The following is a 14,632-nucleotide window of genomic DNA, read 5'->3' as shown; positions in this document are numbered from 1 at the left end:
AGTTTTTTTCCAAAATATTATCAATAGCTACACTATCTCAGGAAGCAAGGTGTTATTACTTTTCCTTATCTGGATGATTGTCTCCTGAAGGCACACTCCAGACTTGACGCCCAACACAGTACTTCCATCACGGTCAGCTGCTTCAGATCCCTCGGCCTACAAATAAGACAAAATCAACTCTTATTCCAACACAAACCTTACAGTTCATAGGAGCTCATCTAGACTCAACAACCATTACTGCTTCTCTCCCTCTTGACAAATTGTAACAAATAAGGACCTGGTCAACAAGCTATTATGCAGTCCTCAGGTAATGGTCCACGACTGTCTCCAACTATTGGGATATATGGCCACATGCAAGTCCATCGTACCAGATTCATAACTTTACATGAGTTGCTTTCAGGGCTTACTCAGCACAGTCTACAGACCAAACATACACTTTCTTTCCAAGCCCCTCTCCATCCTCTGTCAATAAAACACTCTTGTACTTGTAGACAATCGCCAAGAATCTTTGCTTGGGGTTCCCTTTCATTACTCAAAAATCCTCTGTGACCATGACCATAGATGCCACTCTTACAGGATGGGGAGCATGTCTGGCACAACGTATCACTCAGAAATGGTGGTCCAACACAGAAAGAGTAGTACATATAAACATTCTGGAGCTCCAAGGGATCCAATACACCTGCAGCTGATTCCTGTCCCTCATCACCAACAAACATGTCAGAATCTACCCATACAGTGTTGCCTCAATGTTTTACATAAACAGGCAAAGTGGGGCCTGTTCACACACACTCTGTACAGCATCTATGAGCCTGTGGAACTGGTGCCTCAAACACAAAATAACTATTAACTGCCTTTTACCTCCTGGGTGGACTCCAAAACAGGGATTGGCAAGGGATCTTTTGGAGATGTCCTTCTAATCAAATGGGACTCCCGCCTACTATATGCATTCTTACACATTCTTCTCCTAGTAGAGAAGATATGTACATAGTACAGAAAATATGGAGGGACAAAGCCATTGTCATACCAATAGTCCTGTCATGGCCCAGACTACCCTAGTACTCTTCCTGACCAGAATGTCAATCTAACCACCAGTTCTTCTCCCCTCCCATTCCTCTGACCTTTTACATCAACTTGGAATACAGATGTAGCAGCCCAGTCTATACATGCTCCACCTCAAGGCATGGTACCTCAATGGTTATCTGTTCAGGAGCTAAAATGTTCAGAACCTGACCAGCTATTACTACTACATAGCAGAGCTCCAACCACTTGCAAAACATAAATGCAAAAATGGGAGAGGTTTTCCCATTGGTGTGCTGACAAATGAACCCTCCCCCCAACTGTGGCACCTCTCCTTATGATTCTCGAGTACCTACTATACTTGAAACAATCATGCCTCTCTCTGAGCTCCATTAAAGTACACCTCTCTATGATGATAACGTTCCATATAAAAATAGATGGCCTATCAATAGTCTAAGAGAATTCTTATTTTGGAATAATGCTTATTTTCCATTTTAGATTGATCAGTTAGCAACTAAGACATCTGAACTTGATGTGTCGGAGGGTAGGACAAGAAGTGGAAAAACATTTCATATCAACACAGTCAGTATCCTTTTTTTTAACAACAATACAGACTGTAATAATGTGCTTAAATACAATTTACAGTCCTGGTTTGAAATTCTGATCCCTTTTGAAGTCAAAAGCAACTCCCATTAATTTCTCTGAGACGAGGATTCACTTCAGATTTTGTTTAGATCTTTTATTTGAGGAATATGAACAATACTTTGTATTCGGAAAGTCAAAAAGGAAACGCCTATTTCTAAAAATTACTTAAGTGTTTGGTTTTTAATTGTATAGTTTTAGAGGGATTCATGGGGATTTGTTTGTATTCTTTACTTGGCCGTGTTCTCTGCCAGTCTTATTCCATATACTGCAGTGGACCTATGTTAGGAGAGAACTTAATCCAGTGTATTGTTTCATATTTCATGAAATATTGAGCCAGAATTCTAATCACAGGTGTGTTTTGTACATATCTTGAAAAATCCATTATTGCTTATTCATATTTATGTGTGGTAGCTAAATATTTTAAATCCACTCCACCTACATGGTGCCTGAGAATTTGGGCTCTATGCAAATGGCACAGGAGTTGTGGTGGTGGGGCGGGGGGATTGAAAACCCCAAGCCAGCCTTAACCCAGTGTCGTGTGGTTTGATTTATTTTAGATCCAAGGGAAATCAGCACACTCCAGGGAGACTTAACCACTTTCTTATTTATTGCAATCTTTAAGTGATTAACATAGTTCTTTAAGTTTCATAAGCCTTAAAACTATTACTATACAATTTAAACCTTAAATACTGTAAATCCTAAAGCAACTAATACAGCGCAAAGCAATTCAAAAGCAATTAATAGAAGATCTACTATAATACCATGATAAAGCCTAGTTCACTTACACTTCATCCCTATGCTACCTATAGTACTATGCAGGAGGTTGGGGTTCCTTTGATTCCCACATGTCGGAACGCCATGCTCTGGTGTCGCTGGTGTGAAGGGCCTATTTACGTCTAGTTACATTGAGCAGGACCCGTGGGTCAATCCTGCTTATTCCCTCCCATCGCTTGCTCTTACGAAGTCCATTTTATAGCAAAGCAAGACTTGGTCATTCTAATAATATTTACCAAATAGTTACGTATTGCATAGGATACATAAAATGCCCAATACCCTATTTGGGGCACATCCTGCCACTCAGGATGTTGCTGCTATGTGCATAGTTGACAGTTGTAGGGCTGCATCTAATTTTTGCTTACCAGAAAAGTACCACCAGTACAAGGTTGATTGTCGTGTGTTTTTGACATGGTCTCGTGTACTATGCTTAAACTGCATTGTTATTCAAAACATTCCTGCCTTCCAAACCTTGCCTGTGTGCTTACATGCACCAGACTTGAGACAGGCCTGGATTTTGCTTTTTAGAGATCCGCACTGTGTTCAAGGCAGACATCACCATTTATTACCAAGGAAGGGCCGCCCAGGGACATACTACAAAGCTGCTCTGTGACTGCTGTGCCTCTCCTCTCTCAGTGGCTTTGAATCTAGGGGCTGAAAAAGTAATCATAGCCCCCTGCACCAGTTTGTAAGGTTTAGGGCACCACTTGATCCACATAATCATGGATTCTTTGGCCCTTTTACTGGCTTGAATCCCTTGAAGCTTTCTGCTCTGGAGTACATGGGACTGGGATAGAAATGCTTTCCATGGTGAACAGGGAGTACATAATTATGCCTTAATAGCCACTTTACCCTTGGTCCTCTAAATAGCTCTTGTATATGGATTACTTTTCTTCATAAGGGCTTTGGGAGAAATGCTGCCAGTCTCATTAGATAAAGAAATAGCCTTCATCGCTTAGAGTGAAGAAAGGAAATTACATGTCATGACAGAAAAATCATGCCTTCCCTGTCCCAACTCTGAAAAGCTCTTCATTAATTTTTAACATAGGTTAGGGAACAGCAATAGCATTCACAATGTGCCACCCAATCGTTTTTCTTTGGATCAGTTTCAACTTTTGCAGTCTGAGGATGTGGCAAGGTGCTTGGAGGAGTGCAACCGACCACCTACTCGCTTGACCCCTGCCCTTCCTGGCTTATTAAATTGAGTCAAGAAGGGATGACTGGTTGGTTCCAGGGGATTATTAATGCACCATTTAGATTTAGGATGATTCCCACCTCCTTGAAAGAGGCGGTGATAAAGCCATTCCTTAAGAAGCCTTCCCTGGACCCAAGCAATATGAATAACTATTGCCCAGTTGCTAATATTCCTTACTTGGGCAAGGTACTCAAGTGGGCGATGGCATTGCAACTCTAAGCTTTCTTGGAAGAAACAGATTATCTAGAACCATTTCCATCTGGCTTGAGGCCTGATTTTGGAACAGAAACCACTTTGGTTGCCCTGGTAGATGACCTATACCGGGAGATAGACAGGGGGAGTACATTCCTGTTGATTCTCTTGGACCTCTCAGTGGTTTTTGATACCATCAATCATGATATCCTTCTGGAGCACCTGGTGGGGCTAGGTATCGGAGGTGCTGTCTTGCAGTGGTTCTGGTCCTACTTGTCAGGATGCTTTCAGAAGGTGGAGCTTGGGGGCTGCTGTTCGACCCCATGGCAATTGTGCTACGGGGTCTTGCAAAGTTCCATTTTGTCCCCTATGCTGTTAATATATACATGAAACCACTGGGAGAGATCGTAAAGAGATTTAAAGGACAGTGCCATCAATATGCAGATGACACTCAACTCGGTTTCTGTGACATTGGATCCAGTATGGCAGCAATCAATCTGAACCAGTGTCTGGAGGCAGTGATGAACTGGATGAGGTCAAATAAGCTGAAGCTGAATCCAGATAAGACTGAGGTCCTATGGATCAGGAAACCATCTGTCCGGGAATGTAGTGTGTTATCTGTTCTGAATGGGGTCACGCTCCCCCTGAAAGAACGGGTACGCAGCTTGAGTGTCCTCCTGGACCTTTTTTTAACATTTGAAAATCAGATTTTGTTGGTGGCCAGGAGTGCTTTTGGGCAGCTTCAGCTGATCCACCAGCTGTGACCCTTCCTAAAAAAGAATGACTTGGCTACAGCGATTCATGCTCTTGTCACATCCCGATTGGATTATTGTAATGCACTCTACATGGGGCTGCCTTTGAAGAGTCTTCGGAAGCTTCAACTGGTCCAGTATGCGTCTGCTCAAGTTTTAACTAACACTCTTTACACAGAGTACTTTATGCCAGTGCTCCAGCAGCTGCACTGGCTTCCAGTATGTTTCTGGGCACAATTCAAGGTCTTGGTTATGACTTATAAAGCCCTAAATGGGTTCTGGCTAGGATATTTGAAGGACCATCTCCTCCTATACGAACCTGCCTGGGGATTGGAGATTGAGGTCAGCTGGGGAGGCTCTGCTCAGTGTTCCTCCACATATGAAGATAAGGTTCACATCTACACAGAGCAGGGCCTTCTCAGCCTTTGCCCTTAGGCTATGGAATTCTCTCCCCCAGAACATTCACCTGGCGCCAACGTTGACACGGTTTTGACGCCAGGCCAAGGCTACCCTTTTTACCCATGCTTTTATTGGTGTTTAGTTGTGTGTGTGTGAGAGAGATGTTTTAGCAGGTTGTATGTTCCCTCACACTTTGGGGTCCTATACTTTACTTTATATATACTTATTCATTGTGTTCTTAAAAATTTTGTAAGCCGCCTCGAATATTTCAAACAGAGAAGTGGGGTAAAAATATTTTAAATAAATACATAAATGTATAGCTGTTTGTAGTCTTCTTCTAAAACTAATTATTAATTTTTTTCTATAAAGGTTGGTGAAAATCAGGCTCAGGAACATTGCAAAAATGTTTTAGTAGCTAAGTGTTCCAAAGAAGCCCAGAAGAGAAATTGGTCTGAGTCTGAAAAACATGTAAGTTTTAAAGTTGCATGCAGATTAGAAAGCAAAAGGATCTGTAATTGTATTTTGTACATTTGGTGATAAGAATTAAATATTTCTAAATGGAAAATAAAATACACAATATAGAATAGGTCTGGTGATTTTTCAAGGTACTGTTTATCACTATATCACAGTAGTCACCAACCAGTAGATCGGGATCTACCGGTAGATCTTGGTGCCTCTGAGAGGGGATCCTGACTGGTTTGGCTGGGAGGCTATCAAGCGCAGCACTTCAGCTGCCCTTCCTACCACTGCCTAGCTGCTCCTGCCCAGAGCCTCAGAACTGCCCTTGGGAGCTTCCTGCTTGTTGTGCAGGGTGGGGGAGACAGAGGCAAGGGGGCACTGATGTCTCTCTGTCCCCCTCCCCTGTACCCCATATTCAAAGAGTGAGGAGGGTGGGACCTCAAAGGGGTGGAGCAGGGGTGTTTGGGTTTGAGGTAGATCCTGCTCTGACTTAAATTCAAAAAGTGATCTTGTGCTTAAAAAGATTGGAGACCACTGCTATGTCAGTTTTAAATTAGCATTCTCTAATCCCAATCCCAAAATGTTACTTAGTATTTTTTATTATTTGGTATACAAAATAAAGGGAGATTAGATTGTTTACATAGTTGCTAAAGGTTGAACTTCTCTATTCTGGCACACTGTCTTCTGGCAACATCCGTGGTCTGGCATGATTTTAGTTAGCCACATGTTCACTTATCATGGGTGTGGCCAAGTTTCCTATGGTCTCAAAGTTTGTTTACAGCCACCAGTCCCGGCTCTCTGTATTCTGTGCTGTTATTTAGTTCTAATTTACCCCTAAGGGCATGTCTACACTAGGAAATTATTTCAGAATAACTGAATTCAAAATAATAACTCCCAAAATAACATAATTGAAATACTGAAAATAACTGTTTTGAAATAAGTGTTATTTTCCAAAGAAAGCAGGAGTACAGATTTTGAAATAACTAGCCCATTATTTTGAAATGACGGGCTTGGTAGTGTGGACACTCTGCTTATTATTTCGAAATAAGGGGGGTTTATTTTTAAATAACTCCTTAGTGTAGACCGAGGCTAAATGTCTTCAAAGAGTCCAGTAAGCAATGGAAGTGCAGGAGTAACTTCGTTTAAATATTGAAAACCAATATAAGTGTAATAAGAATCAAACCCTGTAGCTGCGTCTAGACTGGCAAGTTTTTCCGCAAAAGCGCCTTTTCCCGAAAAAACTTCCCCTGCATCCAGACTCAAGCCGCGTTCTTTCGAAATTATTTCGAAAGAACGCGGCTTTTCTTTCGATGGCGGTAAACCTTTCGAAAGATCCGCCTGCAGTCTAGACGCGATCTTTCGAAAGAGGCTCTTTCGAAAGCATCTTTCGAAAGAGCCTCTTTCGAAAGAAGCCTGCAGTCTAGACATAGCCCTAGAGTGGAGCACCTACGGGGCACATTTCGAAGAACAACCGTTATTTCACAGGGTGAGTAGCTTCTTTTTTTCACTAGCAGTAGTCAGCTGGACCGCACATGCGTGGTGGGCGCCTCGTGCAGTTCGTGCCCTTCTGCTCACACACGTGGTCTGGCTTCCATGAGTTCCTTCTTTGTCACCCTCACTTGCAGACAGAGAGAGCTCTTCTCCTCAGGAATTCTAGTCAGAAATAAAAATTGGGTTGTTAGTTAGTAATTTCCTAGTGTTATGGTTTTTCCAGTTAATTTGTTATAGTAGTCACAGAATTAAGTAGTTTGTTGTTCCATTTATTTAAAAAAAAAAAGAAAAGGAAGAAAAGAGATAAAATAAGAGAAAAAGAAGAGATGCCAGGCTCTCTGGGCTTCAAAAAGTGTGACACTTGTTGCGAGCCCATGCTGACGTCCAACAGATACTCCACCTGAATAAAGTGCCTCAGAAATGTTCTCACTGCTCCAAGCTGATGGCAAGAGTGTGCCAAGATAGGGAGATGTGATTGCATATGCTCCTATTTGAAAAAGCTCTTCAACTGTCAGACACTGCACTATCCACTGCCTGATCAGACCCTGTCAGGAGTGAAAAGTGAAGAGCCACTTCCCCGATGCACCCCACTAAGAAATGGGCTTTGCCGGTGTGCTTTCTTCCACCGACTTCGACAAGTTGAGTTAGCACTGGGGACAAACCTGAAACATCTGGCACCACAGTCTTGCAGTCTAAGGCTGCCCTGGAACTGAAAGTGCAGCTATAAATTAATGGAGATTGCCTGTCTCCTAGAACTGGAAAGGACCTTCAAGGTCCCCAAGTCCAGTCCCCTGCCTTCACAGCAGGACCAAGTACTATCCCTGACAATTTTTGCCCCAAATGGCCTCCGCAAGGATTGAACTCACAACCCTGGATTTAGCAGGCCAATGCTCAAACCACTGAATGTGCTATCCCTCCCTTGAAAAGCTCAGAACATCATCGGTGCCGACAGTGAAGACATCATCTAATCATTTGGCACCAGCATCACCAACTCCAGCACCACAAACATCGGCACCAACAAAGATGCCAGCATCAACCTCCATGCCAACTCAGACAGACAGAGCAGAACCTACAGCCCAACTCTCTTACCCTGGTGCCAGATGCACCAGTCAAGTCAAGGGTAGGGACAGTAGAGTGCCCTGGTGCATCTCTCGGCACCAAGGTGGTGCGTATCGGTGTAGGTGCCGCAGTATGGGCTCTGCCCACTGATTTTGTGGCGGTGGCCCCTGATGTTCCCGATCTCTCTCCTCCGCTAATTTTTGGGGAGGGAGAAGAGCAAACTGGAGAAGCTCTCTTCTTTGTGGCTTTCCTGGGGGACAGGGAGGTAGCTCTTCTTCAGGTAGTGTCCCCATGGGTGCGCCACTGTGGGTGTCGAGCTCGTCCCAGTGCTGCAGTTCGGAGATCTTTCAACCGTTGTCTGCCAGACCGCGCATGCACGGTGGTCATCTTACGGCTTTTCACGCCGTTTCTGGTCACGCAGTCCGGCTCCCACCAGTTCTTCCTGACCGTCTTCGGGCACAGATGGAGAAACTGCTCCCTCTCGCGTTGATCCTGTCAGGACTGAGAGAGGAGAATTTGTATATAGTTAAATAGTTATGTTTATAGTTAATGTTTTTAGTAGTTAGATTCTAGTTAGCTAGCGCATTTAAAAAACAACAAAAAGAAAACCAATATTTTCCTGTTTCTCTTCATCATGCCTGGATCACCAGGATTCAAAAAATGCCTGACGTGCCGGGAGTCAGTGCCCGCGTCAGATGGGCGCTTTTCTTGTACTGTATAAAGTGCCTTGGGGAGGGACACATTCCACAAAAGTGCTCACACTGCACAAAACTGATGGCCAGGGCATGCCACGACCAAGAGATGCGACTCAAGATGCTCTTGTTCAACAAGGCATTTCAATCGCAGGCAGAAACTGCAGCTCAACCACCATCTCTCCCTGATACAGCTCGTCATCCTTCCCCTAAGGCCTTCTCCTAAGGCGACAAGCTCAGAAAGGAGCCGATCGCCATCTCGCTCCTTTCCAGCACTCAGAGTGAGCACAGGAGATAAGCCGGGGCACCTCTGGGACAACGGCAGCCCGAAAGCTGCACAAAGACAAACTGGTGCACAATACATCAGCACCGAGTCCAGCGGAGCACTTGGCATCGAGACCAAAGTCGGCCCCTGTCCCACTTTCCTCCGACCTACCGTCACTGGCAACAGAGACCATATCGGTGCAATCTGCTCCTCATTCCCAAGCACCGATGACCTTGGCGCCAGGGCGCACCGTACTGACACACAGAGCTACAGTTCCACTGGCACCGATGCCTAAGGCACCGACGTAGTCGGCACCGACACACTTGGTACCGGAACCATCAGCACTAGCGCAGCACTCTTTAACACCTCCATACTCGCGCCAGATTTCAACACCTAGTGCAACACCACCAACGCCTCTCCTGCAACACTCCCCTTCTTCCACTGACGGAGGAGTAGCCGCGTAGCCGCGAGCCCCCAACAAAGGGCTTTCTCCCCCGAACACCCTTCTCTACTTTCAACTCGGCATGAGTCCATACGGCTCCAACCTAGTGTCTTGCCTTGACCAAGACACTACTACCACTGATATTATCACACGCCGTCTCCTTGCTGCTCTAGGTATAGATCCAGATCCCCAAGGTCTCCCTCATATTCCAGGAGTTCTAGATACAGAGACAACCACAGGCGCAGATACCAACCTTTTTACGAGGATCGTTACTTTAGTACCATACCCATCAAGAGCAATATTCCCACTCAGTTCGCACCTCACCTTCACCAGCTCCGTCATTCACAACTCGTGACAAGAGCCGATCCCCCACTTTGCAATCAGCCAGACCACCTACTCTATCCGATCATCAACCACCAACAGAACAGCCTACCAAAGAAGTAGAGCACACGTCTGACATGGAAGCGTCACATCATAGGTCCCCTACGGACGAGGCATCTTCTTCACCATATGATGCCATCCTCACTCGAGACACCTCACCGTCAGATGACCTGAAGGAATTCCAGGAGTTATTCAGGAGTTATCCATACTTGAAATTGCCAACGGCATATAGCAGACTCCTGCCACAGTGCTGCCGACCAATAAAAAGGTCAACAAAAAGTATTTCGTCCCAGCTAGTGGGATGGAATTCTTATTCAACCATCCCCAGCCTAACTCCTTGGTCATCGACGCAACTCAACAACAGGCTAAAGCCTCTCATTACAGAACCAACACTGGAGATAAGGACAACAAGCGCCTAGACCTCTTGGGCAGAAAGGTATACTCCTGGGCCATGCTAACGCTCCGAATGGCCAATTACGCAGCACTGTTAGCAAATCACAACTTCAACAATTATGCGAAGTTATTTCCCCTACTCGACCAACATCCAGATACTAAGCAACAGCTGCTGACAGCCATTATTCAAGAGGGCTATACCGTCTCTCAGTCAGTGCTTCACATTGCTCTGGATGTGGCAGCGAGGACGACGGCAACATCTGTCGTAATGCGCAGGGCCTCATGGCTCCACATGTCAGCGGTTCTAAAGGAGCTGCAATCTAAAGTTGAAGACTTGCCCTTCGACAGACAAGGCCTCTTCACAGATAAGACAGACCAGCTGCTTCACTCTGGCAAAGATTCGCACACTATGCTCAGGACTCTGGGCAAGTATACGCCGCCATATCGGCAAAAAAAGTACACGCCATATCAGAAGCAAAGACCTCACTCTTATGCACAACCATGACAATATGAGCTCCAGCAACCTAGGCACTGGCCTCAAAGACGACAGCCACAAGCCGCCAGACCAACAAATCAACAACAAACTAAACAGCAAGTTTGACGCGTGGATCGAGGGATTGCAAGCCATTCAAATACTGCCTGCCTCGAATGCTAGTACTACACTTTTCCACCATCGTTTAAGGCCCTTTCACCATCACTGGGCTGCAATAACAACAGACGAATGGGTCATGCAGCTAATAACAATGGGCTACGTAATTCCCTTCATGTCCCTTCCCCCACCACCCCTCCTCTCCCGTCCCTCTTCAGGGACCCATCTCACAAACTTCTCCTCAAACAGGAGGTAGCTCACTTGCTTGATATTGGAGCAATAGAGAGGGTACCAAATACTTGTCGAGTGGCCATGTAGTCTTCCAGCACTACATTTGTGAAGCACTATGCAATTGTACAATACCTTGTGACAGACTCCTCTGTAGCCACTGCTGTTCTTTCAGGCCAGAACAGACCATGATTCTGGGGCCCACCAACCGGACAAGCTGGATACAACTCCGGAGTCACCTATAGTGGAGCACCCACGGGGACACTACTCGAAGAAGAAGTTACTCACCTCGATGCAGTAACGATGGTTCTTCGAGATGTGTGTCCCCATGAGCGCTCTAGTACCCTCCCGCCTCCCTACTTTGGAATCTTGTGTTCAATTTCTCATTTTAGATGACTCCAAACAGGTGAGAGGAACTGGCGGGAGCTGGACCGCACGATGATAAAGGGGCACAAATGGCGCGAGACACTGCCACGCATGCGCGGTCCGGCTAACTATGGCTTTTGAAAATCTCTGGCCTGTGGCGCCAGGACAAGCCCAAACCTACAGTGGAGCACCTATGGGGGGACACATCTTGAAGAACCATCATTACTGCACCAAAGTGAGTAACTTCTTCTTCTGCAACCTTACCATCTATGTTCCTTCTTACATGCATGGGAAAACATCACATCAGATCAATGGGTCCAGTCCAGGTACTCAAACTTTTTATATTTGCTCCTCCAACCCATTCCCCTTCCCTCTTCAGGGACCCTTCCCATGGTAACCTACTAGGTCTGAAGATTCAACATCTCCAGATTGGAGCGGCTGAATGTGTACCAACTTGTCATCATGGGAGAGGGTTCTATTATAGCTGTTTCCTCACCCAGAAAAAACAACAGAGGATGGAGACCTATATTAGAGCTCAAGATACTCAAGAGATTCATCTGTGAACCAACACCCCTTTGGGACCTCAACCTTGTACTCAAAAGTCTCACAAGACTTCCCTTCAAGCATCTCACCACATGCTCCCTCCTTCATATTTCAGTGAACATTGCCTTTCTTGTAGCCATAGCATCAGCAAGGCAGATAGGTGAAATAGTGGCCCTTATGGCAGACCCACTCTTCACCATATTCACAAGGGACAAAGTTACGTTATGTCCCCATCCTAAGTTTCTACCTAAAGTTGCATTCATTTTGCATATCGACCAACCCATCCATTTTCCCATTTTTTTCCCAAAACCTCTTGAGGACAACTTGCTGGACGTGAGATGAGCCATTACCTTTTATACTAACAGGGCCCGTCCCTTCTGCAGGTCCCTGTGGCTTTTCCTGTCCATTGCTGAATGGTCCAAGGGAAAGTAAGGCAATTACTTTCCAATGCCTATCCAAATGGATATCTTCCTGTATACACATTTACTACACCTTGCATAACAAATAAACTCAACGCATAACGGCCCACTCTTCTAGGGTCATGGCTACCTCCACAGCCTTCTTAAAAGATGTACCCCTACCAGACATTTGCAGAGCAGCAACCTGGTCCTCCGACCATACATTTGCTAAACACTATGCTATAACAACTGCCCAATTCCTGTAATCACTGTAGGACAGGCTGTCCTCTCATTTTTTCTACAACCATGTGTCCAAAGCCTCCCTCAAGCAGGACACTGCTCTACAGATACCTAAAGTGGAGCACCCACAGGGACAGCACTAAAAGAAGAAGTTACTCGCTTTTTGCAATAATGATGGTTCTTTGAGATGTGTGTCCCTGTGGGTGCTCCACTACCCTCCCACCTCTCCTCTACTTTGGAGTCGAATTCCTTGATTCCATGGTAGAGAAGGAACAGGGGAGGGTCATGCTGCACATGCAGCCAACAGCCAGTGTTACCACAAGGCAGCTGCTACTAAGAAAATTCTCCTATTGGCCGGTGTGAGGTCGCACCAACACCTGAAGTGGAGCAGCCACAGGGACACACATATCAAAGAACCATTGTTACTACACAAGATGAGTAACCTTTTCAGATTCATTGAACAGTTCCTTCTAGTTCATGTAGTTGATTCTTGTTATAAAGTTAATTTTTCATGTTAAGATACCTAACACAACTGAAAGAGCTATTGTTTGTGAAATACAGGGACCTGTAATGCAGTCTGTATTTTCTCTTGGTAGGTTCATCAATATACACTCTCTTCTAGTCAAGATTCACTGCCAAAAAGGAGAAAATTTAGTGAACCAAAGGAGCAGTTTTAGATATAATCTCGCTGCTGTTTATTTATGGATTTCTTCGTAATATAGCTTTCATTTCGTGTTTAATATGAATATTGTTAATATTAAAGATTTTTTTTTGTTTTCATACGCAGTCAAAACACAAAAATTATACACAAGAAAAATTCTGTCAAGACAGACCCCAATTTTTGCAAATTGAAAGTTATTTTTTAAAGGGGATTATATTCCAGTTTAGGATATACAGTGCATATCCATTCATCTGGTCTGACAAAAACTTTTTAAGAAAGAAGATTTTTAGTGAATGCCTTCAATAACAGTTTTCCTTTTGAGATTTTGCTGAAATCCTAATGGTGGTACAATGTAATGTACACCATTGAAACTGAAACTGTAAAGTTTCCACTTGTGTCTTTTTCTGGACTATGCTCAGTTTTGGTAGAATTACATGTCAGGAAATGGGTTAAGAAAATTCTATAGTTATTTTATAATAGTACTATTGCTTCTAATTTTATTACCTCTAAGAAGCAAATTTCAGGTTGCCTGTTTGTGTTCATTTATCCCATTGGCACCTTACCCAACTTTGAAAAAGAAAAGAACAGCATTTACCTCTTTAGTTCCTAAATTTACATTGAAATGTAGAAATCCATATGCAGCTCTGATGCCAGATACACAAACAGCTAACATTTGTTATAATATTGTGTCTGCAAGGCAGCTATGTAACAGGATATAACTAAATATCTGAAAAATAGACAGTTCAACTTTTATATGCAATGATTAATTGCAACTATCAGAAACAGTACCATTGCATGTTGTTCAAAAAATATTTTTGCCTTCATAAATTTAAATGAACTAGAATAGTGCTCTTTATAAATATAGGTAATGACTACTGCTGTATGAAGGTGAATAGTTAAACATTTCTTTCTTGAATTTTAACTTTTAAACTAAGAATACCTTATTGTCCTACTTCCTAATGAAAACAGTGTTATATAATAATTTACTACAATGTATTTAAAAATATAATGGTCCATAAATTTGATTTGATGATAGACTTTTTTAATGAAAAGTTCATAAAGGCTGAGGAACTGCACTTGATGTGTCTTCAGTGTTTTAGTGTCTCCCACTTTCACGGTTCAAATAAAATATTAACTATTGACAAACAAATTCCTTCCTGTATAGTGCTGTTTACTTTTTATTTTGAGAGAAAAAAAAATACAGGATCTGAATGTCTTTGAAAACAATTTAATGGACAGTAATTGTAAAAATATTGTTTTATAGATTTTGCAAAATGCTATAGAATGATGCAATATGATTTCAGTAATTATTTGGATTCTGAAAGAAACAGAGAAAAAAAACAGACACACATCCTGCTTCCTTCCCTATTATCCCATTTCTCCTGTGTTCTACTCCCTGGTTCAGACTTTACCTGTCACATCTCAGGAATTCTGCTGTGCTGATCAGACCT

At 43.7% G+C, this 14,632-nt stretch overlaps 1 protein-coding gene across 2 annotated transcripts in view; it reads left to right on the top strand.

Moving 5' to 3' along the window:
• HORMAD1 (HORMA domain containing 1) overlaps window positions 1-14,331 on the top strand; it is a 58,731-nt gene extending 44,400 nt beyond the window's left edge. For both annotated transcript variants that reach the window (XM_075907336.1, XM_025179851.2), the window contains exons 13-15: window positions 1,516-1,599; window positions 5,344-5,442; window positions 13,117-14,331. In XM_075907336.1, coding sequence (XP_075763451.1) covers window positions 1,516-1,599; window positions 5,344-5,442; window positions 13,117-13,197 — 264 coding nt within the window. In that variant the 3' untranslated portion in view covers window positions 13,198-14,331. The remainder of the gene's footprint in view (window positions 1-1,515; window positions 1,600-5,343; window positions 5,443-13,116) is intronic.
• The last annotated feature ends 301 nt before the right edge of the window (window positions 14,332-14,632 follow it).

The sequence above is a fragment of the Pelodiscus sinensis genome, chromosome 24 (genome assembly GCF_049634645.1).
Source record: "Pelodiscus sinensis isolate JC-2024 chromosome 24, ASM4963464v1, whole genome shotgun sequence".
NCBI lineage: Eukaryota > Metazoa > Chordata > Testudines > Trionychidae > Pelodiscus > Pelodiscus sinensis.
This window is presented reverse-complemented; position numbering and strand designations above follow the sequence as displayed.